At 34.2% G+C, this 21,675-nt stretch overlaps 1 protein-coding gene across 1 annotated transcript in view; it reads left to right on the forward strand.

Moving 5' to 3' along the window:
- The window catches only part of LOC129232122 (DNA-directed RNA polymerase III subunit RPC2-like), a 92,986-nt gene extending 71,311 nt beyond the window's left edge, over positions 1-21,675 (forward strand). Inside the window, exons 15-23 of the mRNA XM_054866361.1 lie at positions 451-604; positions 9,706-9,879; positions 12,859-12,986; positions 13,076-13,161; positions 15,429-15,552; positions 16,941-17,099; positions 18,525-18,645; positions 18,853-19,554; positions 21,496-21,675. Coding sequence (XP_054722336.1) covers positions 451-604; positions 9,706-9,879; positions 12,859-12,986; positions 13,076-13,161; positions 15,429-15,552; positions 16,941-17,099; positions 18,525-18,645; positions 18,853-19,554; positions 21,496-21,625 — 1,778 coding nt within the window. The 3' untranslated portion in view covers positions 21,626-21,675. The remainder of the gene's footprint in view (positions 1-450; positions 605-9,705; positions 9,880-12,858; positions 12,987-13,075; positions 13,162-15,428; positions 15,553-16,940; positions 17,100-18,524; positions 18,646-18,852; positions 19,555-21,495) is intronic.

Below are 21,675 nucleotides of genomic sequence, written 5' to 3' on the forward strand. Positions count from 1 at the left end.
CATTTTTCTAAAACTCAGCTTTTGTAACTTGTTTCGTATTTCAAGACTCAATTAAGTTTTGCCATAATGAAGTACATATATACAGTAAACTCTTGATTATTAGTGGTCGGTTTATCTGCGGTTTGGATTATCCGCGGGTCTTTTAACTATTTTTTTTTAACAGTCATCAAATGTTTTTTAAACTTTTGATTGTGTTATTGTTCATTTTTAGCTTTTATATATGTTTATTTTTTACATTACATGTTAGTAGATGGAATGTAGCAAGGTTTTTAGCTACAATTTAAATGTATGTGTGAGTGTTATTCATATATTTTAACGATTGTGTACAGTAGTAACGTTTTTTACCTATTATTTGGATTATCCGCGGTTTTTTGCTTATCTGTGGTTACCGTGGCACCCTATTCTGCGGATAATCGGGAGTTTACTGTAATTACGTTTGTTTCCCTCTAGGTACCTTGTTGGGAATCCGTAGAGGCTACAAGAAACTGGTACATAGTTTTCGGCTACTGCGTAGAAAAGGGAAGATTCATCCCTTCATATCAATCTTTCCAAATCATACACAAAGATGCATTTACATTGCGACTGATGGAGGCAGACTTTGCAGGTTAAATATTCTTTTGTTTTCCAGATTAATTAATTTAAAATATGAACCCATTTGATTTGTTTATCAAATTTATTTTATGTTATGTTGTGCCCTTTTAAAAGTACAATAGAACTCGCAACTATCAGAATCGCTTCATGAATTTTAGGAAAAAATAAAACTCAGACTTTAAGTACAGTAGAGTCTCAAAAATCCGAGTCTCGAAAGTTCGAGGTTCTGCTTAATTCGAGGTGCTTACTTTATATATATTTAGTTACATTTTTTAGTTCACAAAAAAAAAAATCCTTAAAATCTTAAACGAAAAATCTTTCGCAATTCATTTTTTACACAGTGTAAATAATAAACTAGTATGTTGTGGCCATCACGAAACTTTCTTCTATATTTTTCCTTTTTCTGATCCCTCCCCATGCTTGACGAGGAAGCAATATTCCTAACAAGAACAAAATTACACATGCAAAAACTTGACGACCATCCCAATGTCTGAATTATTGCAAAAGCAAAGCAAAGAGCGAAAATTGAAAGTTATTTTAAAAGCCTTGCTTGAATTAATTACAAATATTTTATTAACAAACATAAGATGGCAACAGTTAAAAATTTTAAATCATTGAGATAATATTTCCGATCATTTCCATACAATTAAAATCACGAGAAATACGCAGACGACAATCTATTACGATTTATCTTTCTTATTGTTGCATTAATAAAACTATTTTTATTCGCAAAAAAAAAAAAAAAATCAACACCTCTTGGAGCGATTGGCGTCAAAATTGGAACCAAAGCCTATTTACGTATGGATTCACATATATTCCAAATTTCAACCAGAACGTAGCATTACTTCTTGAGATAGGGCACTCACAATGGAAAAAAAGAACGGGCGATTGCGCGACCCCCTTTTTAGCTGTTGACACCAAAATAAAATCAGCTCTTACACCCACTAAGGGCTACTAGTCGATAAATTTTTGTTTGATTACGTTCATTATTTATTGAGATACAGCAGTCACAATTGACGGCAAAAAACGTTCTATAACTCAACCCCCGTTTGAGCTATTGACACCAAAATTGAATCAGCACCTGCTCCTGTTAGGGGCAACATATGGACCAAATTTTGTTTGATTCCGCCAGTTACTTCCTGAGGAATAGCAAGCACGCGTAACTCAAAAAACGTCCCATTGTTCCACCCCCCTTGGAGGAATTCGCGCCAAAAACTAATGGGCACAAGTTCACACAGAGGCACATATGTGTACCAAATTTTGTTCAATTTCATGCGGTAGTTTTTGCTGTAGAGCGGCCACAAAAAACTGGTCACACACAGACGTGACACACACACACACATACATACATACATACACACATACATACACACACACATACATACACACACATACATACACACACACATACATACATACACACACACAGACAGACAGACATTTTCCAAAAATAGTCGAAATGGACTCAGCACACCTCAAAACGTTCGAATCCGTCAAAATTCGAAATTCGAAAATTTGCACGAATCCAATACTTTCTTCTATATATTAGATATAGAAGAAAGTAAAAATGTGTTGAGAGCTTGGTTTCAACAACACTCCTTAACTGCCACAAAATATTCATCAACTACTAAATACAGATTAAGAGATGATTTGGAAATCATAACTTGATACATAAAATTGACATTGATTAACCACAAAGAACATATAAACATGCCTTTTGGAACACACAATTGAACTATAAAAAGAAGATTCACGACTTGACGTCGCACGAGTCATATATACAAAAATTTAAACCGTACAGCTAACCGATTTTGTGTCATTCAACAGATATACAAGCACATAGATATAGACGTAACGACAAAACTTATACAAATGGATTCGGGAACTGTCAAAATGCAGGCAGGCTTGGTAACATACAAATTTGCGTACATAAATACATACACAATTTTTTTTTTTTTCGAAATTTATTTAGAGGTAATTAAAAGTGAAATTTATTCTGAAATGTCAGTAATAATACAGGGGTCTGTCCAGGATTTTTCACAGGGTCCGTTTTTTGTGAAAAATGAAATAATTTTGTGAAAAATGAATTAATTTTGTGAAAAAACAAAAATTTCGCAAATTTTTTTTTTTTTTTTTTTTTGTTAAAACGAAATTTTAGAATTTAGAGGTGGCACAAACTGCATCAAATAAACTTAAAGTTGAGTGTTTTCCTCTTCTACGTCGAGAAAATCATTCTGGATTTTTTTTCTGATATTTGGCGGGGGGGGGGGGAGCATCGCTCTTTCAAGTATCAAGATTTATCTACCATTCTGCATTATGTTAAATTATACTAGATATATTTCTGTACAGTACTTAAAATAATTGTAACAAAAGTATAAATAAATAAAATAAAATTCAGAATAGGGTTCAGCATTCAACTTTTTGACCCAAGACACTCTTAAAAAGCACAGAATTTCGTTTAAAACTTATAAACTCCGTGCTTTTAACAAAAATAAAAAGATATTTCAATTGTTTACCTCTTAACAAAGCGTAATAATCATTAAAAATTCGAAAAATCGGATTCCCATAGCGGATGCAAAGAGATCGCAATTCTCAAAGTGAAGGCATCAAAAGTATAAAAACGGCTTGTGAAAGAAATATTTTTGATAAAATTATTTTATAATTGCATTTTAGAGTCCTATGATAAACATATCATTAATATTTGTGGACACAGTTGACCCAAAAAATAAAATAAAATCAACCATCTATTTAGCATTTTAATTTTTGACTCATAACAGAAAATGGAATTTTGCTTTAAAAACTTGAAATGAGAGTTCTAACAGAAATAAAGATACTTTTCATTTATTTGAATCCTAATAAAGCGAAGTTGGCTTGAAAAAAGAACAAAATATGATTCTCATATCGGATGTTAAAAGATTGCAGTTTTCAAAATGTAGACATCTAAAGAAAAAAAAAACTGTAATTAAAAGAGTTTATTTAAAGTTAATCATCCTTGTCAGCATCGAAAAATCAAAACCCATATAATTTTCTCCCAAAATAACAATTAAACATCGCACCGCACCGTAAAAACGCAAATATTGACAAGCTGGCAAAATGATGAGAATATTTTCTAATCAAGTCATTATAAAGGTTCAACGCCAGACGCTAAGTGGTGATAATTTTGAAGTTGGTAACCCTATCTGAAGCGATCATATTTTTCCCCCACCCTTACTATCCCTTTGCAGTTCTAAGTTCATTTCGCAGATATATATTATTATTGTTTATTAAATCATGAGAGGAGAAAAGTGCTTACCAATGCCTTTTCAGAAAAGTTTACAAAAACACCGCTGATAATTAGCTGTGATAAAACAAACAACCATTATATTTATTTGGCAGTAGCAATTATTTATTGCTTGCAGGAGCATCCCAAGAGTGCCGATTTTTTTTTCTTCCAAAATTAGCCGATTTTGTATAAGCTGATCCCTCTAATTTGACTTAAAAAAAGGTTCCAAAAGTTATCGGTTTATACACAGAAATATGCGTTATTTTGCTTTCAGATTTGCTCTTTTAATAAACAATTTGATAGATCCGATCTTGTTTATCAGAATTTTGTGAAGGGTCCGTTTTGTTTGATCGAGATTTTGTGAAAGGTCCGTTTTGGTTGATCGAATTTTTGTGAAGGGTCCGTTAACGGACCCAAATATCCTCTGGCCAGACCCCTGTAATATTTTTGTGAAGTTTTTCAAACTCTATTGTTATTTTAGTTAGAAATTATCCCATGTTTGAAAAATTATGCATGATGATGTATGCAAAAAAAAAAAACATGCTTTAAAAATTTTTTAATAGAAATATTCTAGGACCTGTATAAATGTTCTCACATGTAGCATGTTTCTTTAATTTCCCATGGTTCCTAAATTAAAGAGCAAACATGTATATGAATAATGTAATAAAACAGTATAAAATATCTTATTATGCGTAACTTTAATCAGAAAACTTATATCTGTACATCAGAGCCAGACTAAGGTGTCCAAAAACGGCTATTTTCAGGTTATTGCTGCATTGTATGCAGAATCTTGTTCAATATTGAATCATAACAACACAGTTCTGTAAAAGAAATTCCTTCATAGCTATTTACCAGTGTTATAAGAGAACAAGTCCCAATCTTTGTATGCACCTGACAAACATTTTTACCCTCTCCTGCAAAGTAGTGATAGTGTGACTTACGTTAGTCTGGCTTTGAGGTGTATTTCTTTGAGTTTTCCTTTCAACTGATCACAATGATTGAGCGATTATAGAAAAGGATACTAATTAGACATAAAGTGCAAATGTTTTCAACTGTTAATATGTAATTCTGGTGTTCCGCCATGGGAAGGTAAAGCACAGTTTCTGCAGAAATGAGTTTATGAGATCTTTGAAGAAACGCGTTTTGGATTCAAAACTAATACAGTAGAGAACCAATTATCCGGGAAGTTCGGGACCATAGCTGTCCCGGATGCGAATTTAGAAACACGACCGCGTACGCAGGTCGCACAAATGGCGCTACAATCGCATTTCATTTGGCGCGGTTCGACTCCTGCCATAAATGCGCCAAGGAAGGGATATCGCTTTTGAGATACTTGCGCGTGCGCAATGATGTGATGTCTGTTTATTTACCTTTGTTGCTGGTATTTCGTTGATTATGTGATATGAATGGGTGTGTGGTCAAAATCGGTTGTTTTGCAACAAACTTTGATGTTTTTTAACCTACGAACAAGACTTTTTGTCATTGTATTTCTGAAATATTATTTTGTGAATTCATTCTTTGCATCTAAAAGTTCTGTGTTGGAGTATCGTTGAGATGAAACTTAAGAATGTTTCAATTTGTTCAACTGAAAATTACAAAACATTAGAAATTAATTCTTTAAAACCACGTTTGAATAGATGTGGTGTCAAAATGAGTTATTTTGCAACAAACATTTGCTTTTTTTAAACCTGCGGACATATCTTTATTGACATTGTAATATTCTTTCGGGAATTTCTTCTTTGCATCTGAAAGTTCTGGTTTGGATTGCCGTTGCGATGAAAATCAAGAATGTTTCAGTTTTTAAACTGGAAATTGCTTAACATTAGAAATTAATTCTTCAAAACCACGTTTGAAACTGCATGTATGCAATAAATAATTATTTGCAGATATTTCATTAATATAATTACTGATTCTTGCTTGGTTTATCAAAAGTAGTGATTTTATTCGTTTAAAGTGTCAACTGAAAGTAGAATTTTCAGCAATTGAAGTATAATTGAGGTGTCAACGAAAAAAAAAATCTTAATCTAGTTTGTAGACATACTTCATTAGTATTTAAAGGTACTCAACTGGTTATGTATATCGGATACATTTCAGCAACAGCCTCAAATGATTGAATTAAAACCCTTAGTTGTATTTTTAACTGCTTTCTTTTTTTACTGTTTTTTGTGCGTGTATTTTTTAAGTAAAGTTAAATCTCGATAACTCGAAGTCTCAAGTGACCGGTAGAAAGCTTCGAGTTATCGGTAGCTCAAGTTATAAGAGGTTCCTACAGTATTCTCAAGAGTTTGGGGCCCAGTGAAAAGTTTGAGGTGAAGGTATATTCAGGGGTCTCATCCCCTAAAAGCAAGGGCGTACTCCCCCTAAATATCGGGAAGACCCTCTCCCCCAAAAAAGTGAAAACTACCCCTCAAAACAGTCCCCACTCCCTAAAAATTTTAATGTCGCACTTTGCGCCATGACCACCCTCACCCCCCGCCCTAGGTAGGCACCCCTGGTATATTCGAGTTATAACTCTGCGAGTTATCGAGCCTCAACTGTGAGTAACTTCGATAGGACAATGACCAAACATAGTGACAGTAAATAAAATGAAAATCGTCACCAAGGTTAGAATTGGGCTGTAAGAATATCATATACAGTCTCGATAATTCGAAACTTATTACTCGAATATTCTTTTATCTCGAAGTTTTGAATGAAGTGTGAAGTGAAAAAAAGGGGGTGTTTGAAACGAGCACGAGCACTGAGAACACTGCACAATAAAAAGCATGTTACAAGGACAAATGTTTCAAGGGAGGGGTGATTGATTACATTACGTATCCTTTACTACACATCTTGGTAATCTCCCTTCTGTTAGCATCAAAGATAGCCTAAAAAGGCCTTTTTTGAACTTTTTTGAATATTAAAAACTTACCACTGGGGATGTACCCCTCCCTTGTATTTTTCTGTGGTGTGCTGGGACAGGCTGAAAGTTGTAGAGGGTGCTTTTCTGGGTAGTCGAAGAAATATACTGAGAAGCTGTCTGCATTGAGATGTTACAAAGCACCTAGTGCTATAATACTGCTAAAGAAATGCAGAACATGTTGTTTATGCTGACGCAGATTGCATTCTATTGAACAGTAATGAGATGTTTATACTATAGTACAGCATGCTCTATGAATCCACAGCAACAAAAAGGCTTCGTGTTTTAACTGTCCTACACAATGCTGCCCGCTACCTCTTTCATATGGCATATCTGGACTGTGATGCTGTTATATATGCCCTTCTGACCCTTTTCAAAACTTTTCCATATTCCTTGATCACCTTGTATATCGTATATTTTGTATCGTAACTTTACACCTCGGACTCGAACTAACATGAGTCCAAAAATTTGCAATCTTCACTTTATTACTGCAATGAATGTAGAATATCATTCCGTGTCAACATATGAGATCCTAATTCAATGAAAGATATTCCTTCACAAATATTAAGCTGCGTTAAAAGAGCGAAAGTCCCATCCTTTCTATGCCTCAGACAAACGTTTTCGCTCTCTCTTGAAAAATAACGAAAATGGTAACAGGTAAAGGTACTATAACCCTAAATTTGATTTGGTTGCATAAATACATAAATATCAAAACATTTAATTATTTTAGCATAAGCAGAACAGGTCATCAAATTAATTTTGTGTTCATTGTCTTTGGAAATCATAGTCGGGTGTACACACACACATAACATTAGCAGTTAACCTTGAACAAAATTAGCAAGTTGTTTCTTGCATCCTATGATTTGAGGATTTCATTTTTTCCTTCTGTGCATCTGATATGAAATAGTTCTTTTTTTTAAACTCATTTACTCTCAAATAATAGATATCAATTAGAAACCTACTGCAAGTGGAATTTACACTTAAAACAATATTCCTTTTATCTCATACAAAATGATTCTAAGGGAGGAAGGAGAAATAGCTGTCTTAGAATCTATTAAAAATGAAGTGATTATTTTATTAGAGGGAAAAATGTGTTGTTTAATTTATATGCTAATTTTATAATTCCATTGAATTTTTAATTGAAATCCGTGTACTAATTGCACATAAAAGATTTAAATGCTGCATATATTTTGCATGATTATTAAAAAGTGCTTTTAGTAAATGTTAATTATGATTTAGAAAATTCTTCTTACCTTGCTTGCCTTTTTTATCTAATATATCTGTTTACGTTTTAAGTCATAACACGTGTATTTTTGTTTTTATTATGATCTGTAGTTCTAAAAAGGAAAAAATGTTTGAAAAATGTTCTTTTCGGTGCACAAGCTACTGTTTTGCAAAATTACTAAAAAGGAGAAACAAATAATTGTATTACTACATGCTTTTATTTAAAAATAATAATAATAATACGAAATGCTATGCGGCTTTTTGCATTAGCTCTATTAAAATTTATTTTTTGAGTTAGATTACTATTTCTTTTGGCTTTATATTGTGCTTTGCACTTAAACGGCCTCCAAGCGGGGATTCTGTTTGATCCTTTGGGCATTCCACTTCTTGAAATAGATGTCGGTTGAAGTTTTATTTTTCTACCTTTCTGTCTGGGTGGAAAAATTTTACTTATTAAATTTAATTTTTGATTCAATTATGTGCCCGTTTTGATATTTATCAAATAGCCAACTTTGTTTTATCAATATTTTCATATGACACTAGTCTTTTAAATTCGTCTACAAATAACTGCTTATCTTAAGCTGAGGCATTAATAATTTGAGAATTAGTAGAGGGAGCCTGTATTTCGTTTTTGATTTCTTGATGGTCAAGAGTGTCACTGATTTCATTGACTTCACTATCTAATATGACATTTTCAAGTCCATCCATCTCAAAGATGATGTTTCAGTTAAGCAAAGAAAAAAATTAGAGGCGGGACATTTGGTACCTAAAGCAATTTTAGCGAATTCATGCCTATCTATATAATTAAGTTTGGTACTATTAGGCAATATAAGTCCATTTTTATTCTGCAGCAAACATTCGTAAATGAAGTCATTGGTAAAATAGAAAGAATTAGTAAAAAAGTTAGAAATTTAAGCGGCAATCGCGACTTGCGCTTGCAGCTCGAAGGTTGGCGATGAATCCCTTCCCGAACGTTTCTCCTCGCCAATCGATCGTAGCGCCATCTGTGCGACCTGCGTACGCGGTTGTGTTTCTAAATTCGCATCCCGGATATCTGAATTTCCTGGTTTTCTGGATATTTATATTTATTACAATATTTATTTCTTTAGTTTTCAGTTGGAATAAAACACAAAAATTTCAGACTTACGTGTGTACTTTTTAGTTCAAGAAAATATTCCGGAAATTTTCCCCTGCGTTAAAGACAACCCTTTGAAGTTCATTTTTGTAAACATTTTCCCGAGTTATAGATGTGTCATATGGTATTTATTAAAAAACTGCTCATTTTCCTTTAGATATTTCGAAAAAAATGCTTAGTTTTTCAAAAATTGCCAAAAATGCGTTTTTTTAAAAAATGGTGCGAAAATCGGCAAAAGGTTGCCGGTTTTCTGGTTTCCCGGTTTTTTGGTTCCCGGATAAAAGGTTCTGTACTGTAGTAGGGAACTGTTAATATTTGACTTTTCATCCTTTGCTTCATTTTCAGCCGAAACTAAACAAGCAATCTTATACAATAAAGCTAAAGTACAATAGATGACAGAAATGCGAAAAAATGAAAAGTGAAAAATTTGCAGATATTGCGCTTTACCTTCCCATGCCAGCATTATTCAGAGATGACAATCACAAGATCATTCTGAATGTAAATATATAATATACTTTTCCCAATGCTTTTTAGTGATATTTTCCCCCCTCAGTGTGCTTTAGAAACTATTTTGGGTGTTTGTTATATCTTATCTAGGCCTTACATAATTGTAAGTAATGGACAGCCAAGGGTGACTGACAAGCATATTGATGAACTGAATCAAAGAGTCAGATTCTTCGGTGATTTCTTGAAAGACGGTCTGGTGGAGTACCTGGATGTAAACGAGGAAAATGACAGCAATATTGCTGTGTACGAAAAAGACATAGATAGGTAATGTCTTTACTACTTTTATAGAGTTATGATGTCTCCTAACCACACACACACACAGGTGCCTTGAAGGTATCAAAAAATATAGTAGACCCTCGTTTTAAGCGGGGACGGAAATGCCGCGTAAATCGAAACCGCGTAAATTGAGACCTAATACTAGTGTTAAAATAGGGGTTTGGTTCCGTAGATAACAAAATACTTCATTCTAGTGATGGCTAATTGAATAATAAGTTTAACGTGTGCTTATATCGACTTTTATGCACAACATGCATAAAGAAGACATAACTTAATTTTGTGTTCTGTTTATAAAGAGGAGCTGGCTATGATAGTCTTTTTGGCAGTTATTAATTTTTTTTTTCTGTAATTCTTTTTAGAGCATTAACGCATCCATGTTCACTTGCGTCATTTCCATGATAGAATCTTCCTTCACTAAACAATCAGAAAGATCATTTCTATTGTTTTGGAATGGCTCAAAATTTTCAATGCGAACGTTTTTGGTTGTGTGTCACCGACATCAGTATCCTCGTTGGTTTTGGCCTCCTTTGTCACCTCCTAAAAAGCTCTTCTTCCAGTGAGTTCTGAACTGTGTGAGTTTAATAACTTTACTTCTGGAAAGAGCTCTGGAACCATTCGCATAAAATGTCTCCAGCGACCCAAGCTCGATTATTAGCGTGCCAAAATGCAGTTGATTACGAGTAACCTGCAATCTTTAGGAGTTTGGATTTTGAAAGAGGGGAAAATTTTATCTGTTTGCAGAGCCGCATCCGCGTAAACCCGAAACTCATCCGCGTGAAATAAAATAAAGGTGTCAAATCTTAAGCCGCATACAATCAAAACTGCGTAAAATGAACCCGTGTAAAACGAGGGTCTACTGTACCTCTCACATTTTTTTGCTAAAAATTGGAAGATGTCTTTCAGTATCACAAATAAATGGTTGTTGGGCGCATATTGTGAAATTTTCATTTTCACTTGCATATTATCATTTGTAGGTATCAAGTTTGATTCCTATTAAATGGGTTTTTTTCTCTAATACCAGTATAAATTATCAAAAATGGCTCCTAGTTTTTTTGTTTTGATCCCTAAGAAATTTAATTCAAGCTCCGTCATGCCATATAAACTTAAATTCCCATTTCTAACACTAATATATTTTCTTTTCTTATGAACTCCTATTCTTTACTAGAGTCGAATCATTTAGCTGGGACGTAATTCTGTGGTAGCTTATGCCTATGGTAGTATTTTTCTTCCAGTGTTTTTAAGTGCATTGACTCATAAAAAAACCATAAATTAAACACTGTTAGACATAAATAGTTGAACATTTTCAGATATGCAAAGAAATGGACTTTTAAATGCATACCTAAAAGGTTTGATGAAAAATTATTACTGCATAGAATGGACACCAAGATATCGCCCCCATGTCATAAGGCAGGGGCTCCCAAACTTTTTTTGATTCGCTGCACCTGGAATTTTCTTACGGCACCCCAGACCATATCTTCACTAATAATAAAGCTAAAAGTCTCTCTGTCTGGATCAGTTTGTGGCATGGGGGGTGTGCACCTCAAAGCGATTTTTCGAAAATTCAATTTTGTTCTTTTTCTATTCCAATTTTAAGAAAATTTTCCCCAAGAAAAATTATCATAAGATGGACGAGTCAAGTACCAAGTTATCATAATGTGGAACCGTAACATAGGCAAGCCAAACTGGCGAAAAATTCATAATACATTATTTGTAAATATACGGGCGAAGCAAAAGACCTTTTAATTTTCTACTACGGGCAAAACCGTACGGGTGCCACTAGTTTATAATATAATACATATTGACGTCAAGGATACTTCCTGGCACACCTCACCTTTCCTTGAGGCATGCCAGGGTGCCACAACATCCACTTGGAAAACCACTGTCATAAGGAACCACTTCCCTGCTTCACAGTTGGCAAGAGGCAGTTGAGAAAAATGCTTCTGTAGGTTTTCTCTACACCTAAACGCTTCTAAGTTGTATGAAATATTGTAAAGAATGATTCATCAGACCAGATGACTTGTTGCCACTGCTGAAGTGTCCAGAACCCGATTTTATTTATTTTTTTTTTTGCTTTTTATGGCGTCGCTGAAAAGGCATGACAGACTGTCACCACTGGTTTACAAAACACCACTCTTTCATAAATTTTCGAACCATAACATTTCCTTTGGGCAGTTCTTGCTGAAATGGGATTCTGCAGATGACTATCTATGTCTGATTTTATCTGGGACAAAGATTTCTTGTTTCTACTCTCTTTTGTCCCTCTTAGAAAACTTTGTTTTCTGTTCACTGTTTTGCTTTGCAAATTAGACATTACCGCATTTCGTGCATGCGATTGAGTACACTGACTCAATACTAGCTGCCTACCCGAAATAGTTAACTGCTTCACCAAGCAACCTGTCCATCATGTTCTAAAAAGTGTGAGTTTTTTCAAACTCTGACAGGTTTGTCACTATTGAGTTTTTCAAAAAGTGTGGTAAGTGCATGCAACACAATGCACTTATAATGTGGTAAGTGCATGCAGAGTTTTTTCAAACTCTGACAGGTTTGTCACTATTGAGTTTTTCAAAAAATGTGGTAAGTGCATGCAACACAATGCACTTACAATGTGGTAAGTGCATGCAGAGTTTTTTCAAACTCTGACAGGTTTGTCACTATTGAGTTTTTCAAAATGTGTGGTAAGTGCATGCAACACCTGTGACTGATGTTGAACATCCTTAACCTTCATAATGGCTAAGAGGCAGGCTTAAGTGTGAAGGGACACTCATGTTCTGCCTCTTTGAAATGGACCGTTCACTTTTCATAGGCGTTTATAATTATTTTGTGACTTGTCTGTGTTTAACACATTGAGGGAAAAAGTGAACATTCCTTTTCTTCATGAAAAATTATGCATGGCTTACTATCTTCAAATAAAAATGTTTTAGTTCTGATTCAGTTCGCTTTGTTTAACTTCGTTCTTTGCTTCAACAGTGAAACAACCCACCTTGAAATTGAGCCGTTTACCTTGCTCGGTGTATGTGCTGGCCTTGTGCCCTACCCTCATCACAATCAGTCCCCTAGGAACACTTACCAATGTGCTATGGGCAAACAAGCCATGGGTAAGCTCAATTCCAATCCATAGCTTCGTGTTAGAAAAAAAAAAAGACTTAACTGCGAACTTTACTAATATTTTGGTTTGAAATTTTAGGAACCATTGGATATAACCAAAAAAATCGCATGGATACCTTAATGTACAATTTAGTATATCCGCAAAGGCCTATGGTGAAAACTCGAGTAAGTCCAGGGCGGTCATTCCAAGCTCGTCAGCTTGCGAGATCGAGATTTTCGCTCACATTATCGGTTGTGACATAGAAATGTCGCAAAGTTGTATTCTAATCTACTCAAACCTAGCCGCAAGCTAAGTTTGAGTAGATTAGAATACTACTTTGCGACATTTCTACATCACAACCGATCACATGAGCGAGAATCTCGATCTCGCAAGCTGACGAGCTTGGAATGACCGCCCAGTATTAGACTGATACTGATATAAAGTGTATTTTATGCTTCATGCTTACTGTCTGCGTTGGAAAATAATGTACTGCTTAAGACTTAATTTTTTTTTTCATTTAAATAATCTCATATAATTAAAAGCTGAGCGTATGTATCTATGTATGTACCTATGTATGTCCAAGCTTCTTCTCCCGAACGACAGTGAACTGACCATCGAACCTAATATCAATGGATTCGTAATCTTCCCGTCTTTATGTTTGGCTATTTAACGTAATCCTCCGGTAATAATTAGCGGAGATATCAATTAAAAACTATTAATCTTATACATATAAAATCTGAGTATCTATCTATCTATCTATCTATCTATGTCCAAGCTTCTTCTCCTGAACGACAGTGAACTGACCATCGAACCAGGTATCGATGGATTCGTTATCTTCCCGTCTTCATGTTTGGCTATTTAACATAATCCTCCGATAATAATTAGCGGAGATATCAATTAAAAATTATTAATTATGACTCTTAGATTTCAAAATAAAATCCATATTTTTCGAAGGCTTTCCTCCATTCAAATTATTATTCAGTGCTTCAACTCAACTTTCCGGATGAACGCTTTTATTAAAATTTACAGCGTGAAGAAAATCATTGAGATGAAAGATCTGTTGCCATTTCTTTTTCTCGAATATAAAGAAATAAAATTAGGCTTTTGTTTTAAGGCTTTTCCTGTAATCAGGGTGTTTAAGTTGTTTACTTTTCGATTATTTTGCCGTAATCTGCAGCAAAATTTTGCTGTTTTTTTTTTTTTTGTTCAAGCCTGATTGTTAAATACGCGTCACATGACATAACTTTCATTTTCGAGGAGGACCGTGCACGTCGTAAAGTAAATGAGTGATTTACAAGTTATTTGAGTTCTTTGAGGGTTTGTACCTGGAAAACGGATTGATGTAATTCTTGTACGACCATGTGGATAGAATCCATCCAAATATTTATCTGAGTGGTATGTTGCATTAATAAACACCCGGGCAACGCCGGGTAGTAGACTATTTTATGTAAAAAGCGGATTGTTATTGTGCATAAATATTTCCGATATAGTCTATCAGATGTAATTCAGTTTAACGTGAGTAAAGATTATAGTTGATAATGCATACATTTTCCCCTTTTGTGCTGACTGAAAATGTACTCATAACTTGTATCATTGATAACGATTATTAACGTTGATGAGGTGTTTTGGCAAAAATATGTTTTAGTGGTGTTTTGCAAACCTTGCTTTACGCGCATTTATTTATTCCTTAACGCGTTAGAAACTAGTGTCAGTGTACTACAAAAGCATCAACTGGACTGCTCTTACATTTTTTAGGTAGCCCGTGCAACGCCGGGCACGTAGCTAGTTAAGACACTTAAATTTTGACATGAAATCCCTATTTTTCGAAGGCTTTCCTCCATTCAAATTATTATTCAGTGCTTCATCTCAACTTTTCGCAACAATGCTTTTATTAAAATGTGTAGCGTGAAGAAAATCATTGAAATGAAAGATTTGTTGCCCTTTTTTTTTTTCTGGAATATGAACAGGTAAAATTCTTGTTTTTGTTTTGAGGCTTTTCCTGTAATCAGGGGATTTGAAACGTTTACTTTTAGGGGTTTTTTCCGCAATCTGCCGCAAAATTTCACTGACTTTTCTTTTTTTTTTGGTTCAAGACTGAGTGTTGAACTCGCGTCGCTTGACATAACTTTTATTTTCGAGGTGGACCGTGCAAAGCCGGGCGACGCAGCTAGTTTACTTTAATTTCTGAAATGTTATCTGCAAACTGCATACTGCATACTTGCAAAGTCGCAAAATATGCATTGAATTAAGCTAATTTAATATTATGCTCTTGATGTCGGAAAAGGGAGTAAACTGCCAAGCTCTCTTCGCTATGCCTCATCCCACTTGAAAGAATGCATGCATTTTTCCAAGTAAATTTTTATCTGTTTCAAGTACGTCATTTTTTATTTTACTTTTGTGTGTGTATACATTCATATTTTTTCTGGCATCCAATAAATTTTGAGAATTTTAGACTTTAGATCTCATAAATTTCGAATGCCTTCCTGCCGGACAAAATGCGACGGTGGCCGTGATGAGCTACAGTGGGTATGATATCGAAGACGCAATAGTGCTGAACAAGGCGTCATTAGACAGAGGTAATTACTGATTTCTTTCCTCATAATTCTTGCGTTTTTGTCATTCAGGATTTGAATTTCGCAAACTTGAAATGAGATGTAGGCTCTCAAAATGGTTTCCTGTCTAGGGAGCTCATATGGTACATGAAACAAATATTTGTGATGGATTCCATTCTTAGTCTTAGGACTTAATCCTCGACATAACCACTCAGATTTTGAGAAAATATGTAAAAGTTGGTGATACTCTATATCCATAGATTTTGACAAAACCAAAAATAGCCAAAATTAAGCAATAGAAGTGTGAGTTATCATTTGATTATATCCAGATAAGGTATCGGTACCAAGACATGGTTCTCAGATTAACTCAATTTTCTGTGCCTTTTAATGTATTTAGAATTTAACTATTTTTCTTTCATGCTACTACATCTGATCCAACGTCTGGCTGCTTCTGGATCCTCTAAATGAGTTAATTCTTTTTTTACTTGCTCAAATTTAAAAAAAGGTCTGACTCCCAGTATCAGATATTATGAGGAAAGGAGGAGTCATGGGCAAAATTCCCTTTTTCTTTTCAAAATATGCGAAAGTTCTTTATTTTTAGAACTAAAGCCTTATTTAATTCAAACAAACATGAAACACCAGCTGACCTTGTGGTGCCTGTTTATAACCTTCCACCACTGCCTTGTAAATACCAGCTGGCTCATAAAATTCACTCTGATAACACTAGATGGTTGCAACGTATTCATTGACCACAGCAAAATCCGTTTTACCCGCCTAGCATTCTTATTATTCAAATCCAAACTTATGACCCTGTGTTACTGGACCCTTATCTGTTACTGGTGCCATTACCGTACTGCATGAAAATACAGTGAAATCCTGTTTCAGCAAAATTAATTTTTTGTCCCGATTTAAATTTCATTGCATTACTTGAATTCCATTACAACAAAATTCCTGTTACAAAAAAAAAAAAAAAAATTGCAGTCGCTTTAAGTTCATTGTAACAGGATATCACTTTTTTTTTTCAACTGTTCTTTATTATGGTAATTAATATCATAATATTTGTAAGCATTAAGTCTTTAAGACAATTTTTAAAAAATTTATTTTCAATATTTAGCAGCTGCAATACGTCCATAAGTTTCTACTCAATTAACTAAATTTCACTGTGTAATTTTAGACATTTGCAAGTTTTAGTTCTATAAAAAAAAATTCTAGTTCTATAAAAAAAATTTATTGCTTTTTGTGGCACTAAAAAATGCTAAATGTCATTGCTAAAATGTATGTAAATAGAAATGTATACAAATAGAAAAAAAATTATTGAGGATGTGTATGAATCTTTAAGTTGGTGATTCTCTTCATGATGAATTAGCATGATGATGTATGAACTTTCATTTGCCATATTTTCTTCATTTAAGGTTTTGGACGTTGCCTGGTTTATCGCACCAACAAATGTACCGTGAAGAGGTACGCCAATCAGACTTATGACCGAGTCTTGGGACCCAAGATTAATGCTGAAACTAAGCAAGCCATTTGGAAGCACCTTCCTTTAGATTCAGATGGCATTGCAGCTCCAGGTATTATATTACGAATTCATGTGTTTTATCTAGTGCTGCTGCTTGTTTTGTTTCTTTTAAACTTATTATTTGACTTAAAAGTTTTAATAAGTCAGATTGAGATAATTCTGTTCTTTCTGTGTGATGGCGAGGAAGGGGGGGATTGACAAACTCCATCCCCAACTAATCTGTTATTTCATGTAAGTATTATTAAATGAGTTCCTAATATTCTTACAAAGTCGCTTAACACTTCAGATGTTACAGGCAAACACTTTTATTTTTACTTGTATATTTGACTTTTTAAAATATAAAGATCTTAAAATAACGGCTTAAATTGATGAAAATAATTTCCAAAAACATAACCTGATTCACCTTAAGCTGCCTATAACTTCTGATGAACTATTTTCATTTTATATTACCCTGTTAACCAGCATGCCAGAAATAAGTAAGGTTGATAATTCAGGGTTTGTTTGCAAAAAAAAAAAAAGTAGACTGAAAAAATTTGTTTTTAGTCAAAAATACAAATGTTTAAAGTAAAACTAGAAGCAAGACGAAAATTTGTTTGGTTTTAATGCATGTCATTCATTGTAGATTCAGTTATAATTCCAATGAAATTATTGACCCTGAAGCACTCACGGTGATTATGATTTATTAACTAATTATGAAACTAATTCATAACAACAATTTCAAATAATTGTGAATTATTTTTAATTATTGTTATGAATTAGTGTATAAATTCCAATTGTAATGGTTAGTTTAGTTCTCTATTCATTGAAAAATGAATTCCCCATCATGCATTACAAAGTCCAACACCAAAAAAGAGAGAGAGAGAGAAATATCCAAAAAACAATCCTCACCCCTGAAAATTTCAATAGTGCAGTCTCTGCCTGCCCTTACTTGGACACCCCTAAATTAGTAATACACTAAATAATCAACACTGCACAAAGAAACTTACCACTTGAACCAGGAACTATTCCACCAAGGTCAAGTATTCTGTTGTTTTGTTTCTTTGCAAGCAACTTTGTCATGATTCCAGAAACAGACAATCAGTAAATTTGAAGCAAATGAAACATCTCTGAGAATTGACATTTTAATATTTCCGCTAATTAAAGCCGTAGAAACACGAAAACTGCATAAAAATGTCTAAAATTAGGAATCTATCGATACCAATCGAAAGTTCAATTTTCAATGTTCTGGCATTCGGAAAAAGTTAGACTGACACACCAAAATAGATAGATGCAAAGATACACTCAGTTTTTAACAGTATAAGATAATAAGTAATCTTTATGGCTCTGTATGTATAGTATCAACTTTCTAAAAAAAATTGTTTCAAAAAGTTATGATTTGTACTTAATATGTGTGTGTGTTAATGAAAACAATGGAAGTTCTGTGTTTTATTCATATCCATGAATAGATTTTCCAAAAAAAAACAATTGATTTGTTTAGGAGTTAAAGTTGACAACAGGCAAGTGCTTGTGAACAAATCCATGCCTTCAGTTTCCAGTGTGCTTCCAACGGAATCTCCCACAAACTTGCAAGAACAGCAATACAAAGAAGTTCCTATAACGTAAGTTTCAAAAATTTGTCAAAGAATTGCTTGCAAGGCAAAATAGAGTACTTTATTTTAAGTGATAAACTTATGTTTACTTCTGAAAAGAAGAAATTTTCATTTTACAGGCCAACGTTATAAAGGTATTCCACTGTAATTGAATTTTACAACTTTATTATTCCACAAGAAACATTCCTTTTCCATGATTGCTTCTTTACATTCCAGCTTGAAGAGCATCCTGCCATCTTACGTTGAAAAAGTGATGATCTCTTCCAACAACGAGGAAGCTTTCCTGATCAAGCTCCTTCTCCGACAGACCCGAAGGCCGGAAATCGGAGATAAATTCAGCAGTAGGCACGGTCAGAAAGGAGTCGTCGGACTCATCGCAGAGCAAGTCGACATGCCGTTCAGCGACCAGGGCATCTGCCCTGACTTGATCATGAACCCTCATGGCTTCCCTTCCCGTATGACGGTGGGCAAGATGATCGAGCTCCTGGCCGGGAAGGCCGGTGTCCTTACGGGCAAGATTAAGGATGGCACAGCTTTTGGTGGTGACAAAGTCAAAGATATCTCTGAGGACCTCATCAAGTGTGGCTTCAACTATCTCGGCAAGGACTGCATGACCTCTGGTGTGACCGGTGAGCCTCTTCAGGCGTACATATTCTTCGGACCGATATATTACCAGAAGCTGAAGCACATGGTTGTGGATAAGATTCATGCGAGAGCGAGGGGACCTAGGACTGTCCTCACCAGGCAGCCCACCGAAGGGAGGTCTCGCGATGGTGGTCTACGATTGGGCGAGATGGAAAGGGATTGCTTGATTGGTCACGGAACGAGCATGCTTCTGCTGGAGAGGCTGATGTTGTCGAGTGATGCCTTTGATGTGGATGTCTGCAACAAGTGTGGCCTTCTTGGATATTCTGGCTGGTATGTGTTGTGGTTTACTCATTTTTGTACTTTTAACCAGGGCCGAAGTTAAGGGGCGGATTTTTAGGGTTCAAGCTCCCTCCAAAAATTTACGAAACTATTCCAAAAATTGCTTTTTATTATACTTTTTTTGCTGAAAAATTGTGATTTTAATATTTATTTATTTTTCAATTTCACTTGAATAATGCAATTATTTTTGAAGAACAAGTTATTGGAAACTTAAGGCTTTATCTAGGTATTTATTTTTATTGTAGTTATTGCGAACATCCTTTCTTATGGAAAAAAAAAAACAAATAAAATACAGCTGCTTCCTTCAAATTTTGAATACCTTATGCTAATAAAACATGAAATATTAAACTTGAATGTACTTAAATCTATAATTGAGATTTCTTATAATGGTCAAAAATATGAATTTAAGAAGTATTGCTCAAAATTTGCATGCATGACTGAGTACATGGATAATTTTTTTTTTTCAGTTGTTAAAAATACTTCTAATGTTTAATTAGGCTGAAGTTATGTAGTGTACACAAAAGATTTCCTTCCTTCATTTAAAAGGTACATTTTTTCATGATAATTCTCTTAAAGTAGTGGTTCCTCATTTATATAACCTATTTTGTAACAAAAACCAATAGAATATACAATGAAATAAAATTTTATTGATCATATACATTCACGAAAAATATGTTTGGTAAAACCCTCCCCGAAACAAAAGTCTAATTACCACCTTGCTTGTTACCATAGTAAAATAGAAATATAAAATATCTGTGCACACAACTTATAACTATTTGCAGGATTAGAAAACAGTTTACAGTGCGTGTATTAAACATTTATCAAGGCAATGTCTGTTGCTTTCTATCAGTTACCTATCTGTGAAAATAAGGGGTAAACTTTTTTTTTTTATTAACTTATCAATATGCTTTCAAGATAGTCACTATTTAACTTTGATATTAATTAACTATTATCGAGCATTGCACATATCCTCAACAAATGTATCTACACACGTTTTGTTCGTTCATAATATCTAACTAAGCCTGTAACTATCGATATTTCCATTTATTTACGAAGTTTGTTTTGTAACTCATCTGTTATTATTCATACTTTTTAATGAGTCATTTTAAGGTCAGACAAATGGTGCAACATTGCTTCATTCTTTTAATAACTAGAAAGTCTCCCGTCAAGGTATGATGGGTAAAAATTGCTTCCCTTCTTCTACATTTCAACGAAGCCATTGCCTGTTTGGTGATATTTTGATAGTTGAAGTTTTAACCTTAACTCCAGTGAATTAACCCAAAACTCCAATAGATAGCAGCTTTTTCGTTTCTTCATTCCCCTGAAATGACACGGTCTTAACAGTAAAACAGTTAAGTTACCGGATCGAGTTCAGCCTCGTCACGCTAAAGCTTTTCCCTGCATGTTAAATATTAACAAAACGTATTATCAAATGATCATGCCATTGCGCGAGTTTCATTGTTGAAACACGCCGGTTACTCGATCATCGGCTATTATTTATATGAGGATTGGGAAGATTTCGTAGGGCTCCAGACACTCAAATTAGGAAGTGAGAAATTTTCCACATCTTTGATATTATTATTGTTGTCTTTTAATCAGTTGTAATATCTCCAGCTGTCTTTAATTTTTGCTTTTTAAAATGTCATTTAATGCCAAAGAAATCTCTCAAAAACAACAATTTTGTCAGATATGATCTGCAATTCTTTGTTTGTTCTCCATCCCTTTTAATTTCCAAGGGCATCTGTTTTCACTGCCAATCCATGTAAATTGTATTTAACTTCCTTATTTTCTTTGAATAAATGTTTAACCTAGTAAATTTCACATCCATCTGTATTCTGTTTATCACATGTCTCAGAGTGGTGATTTGCGTTTTTTCATTTGTAATTGATGCTTTTGCATCTAATTCCTTTTTTTTCTTCTTTCACATTCCAGGTGTCATTTCTGCCGCTCCTCTTGCCACATTGCATCTATCCGTATGCCTTATGCCTGTAAACTTCTTTTCCAAGAGTTACAGTCCATGAATGTTGTTCCTCGTTTGAAGCTGGCGAAATATTTTGAATGATGCAATTTTGTATATAAAAATGGAATAAATAATGGTGCTATTTTGTTTAC

Source organism: Uloborus diversus, unplaced genomic scaffold (assembly GCF_026930045.1).
Source record: "Uloborus diversus isolate 005 unplaced genomic scaffold, Udiv.v.3.1 scaffold_11, whole genome shotgun sequence".
NCBI lineage: Eukaryota > Metazoa > Arthropoda > Arachnida > Araneae > Uloboridae > Uloborus > Uloborus diversus.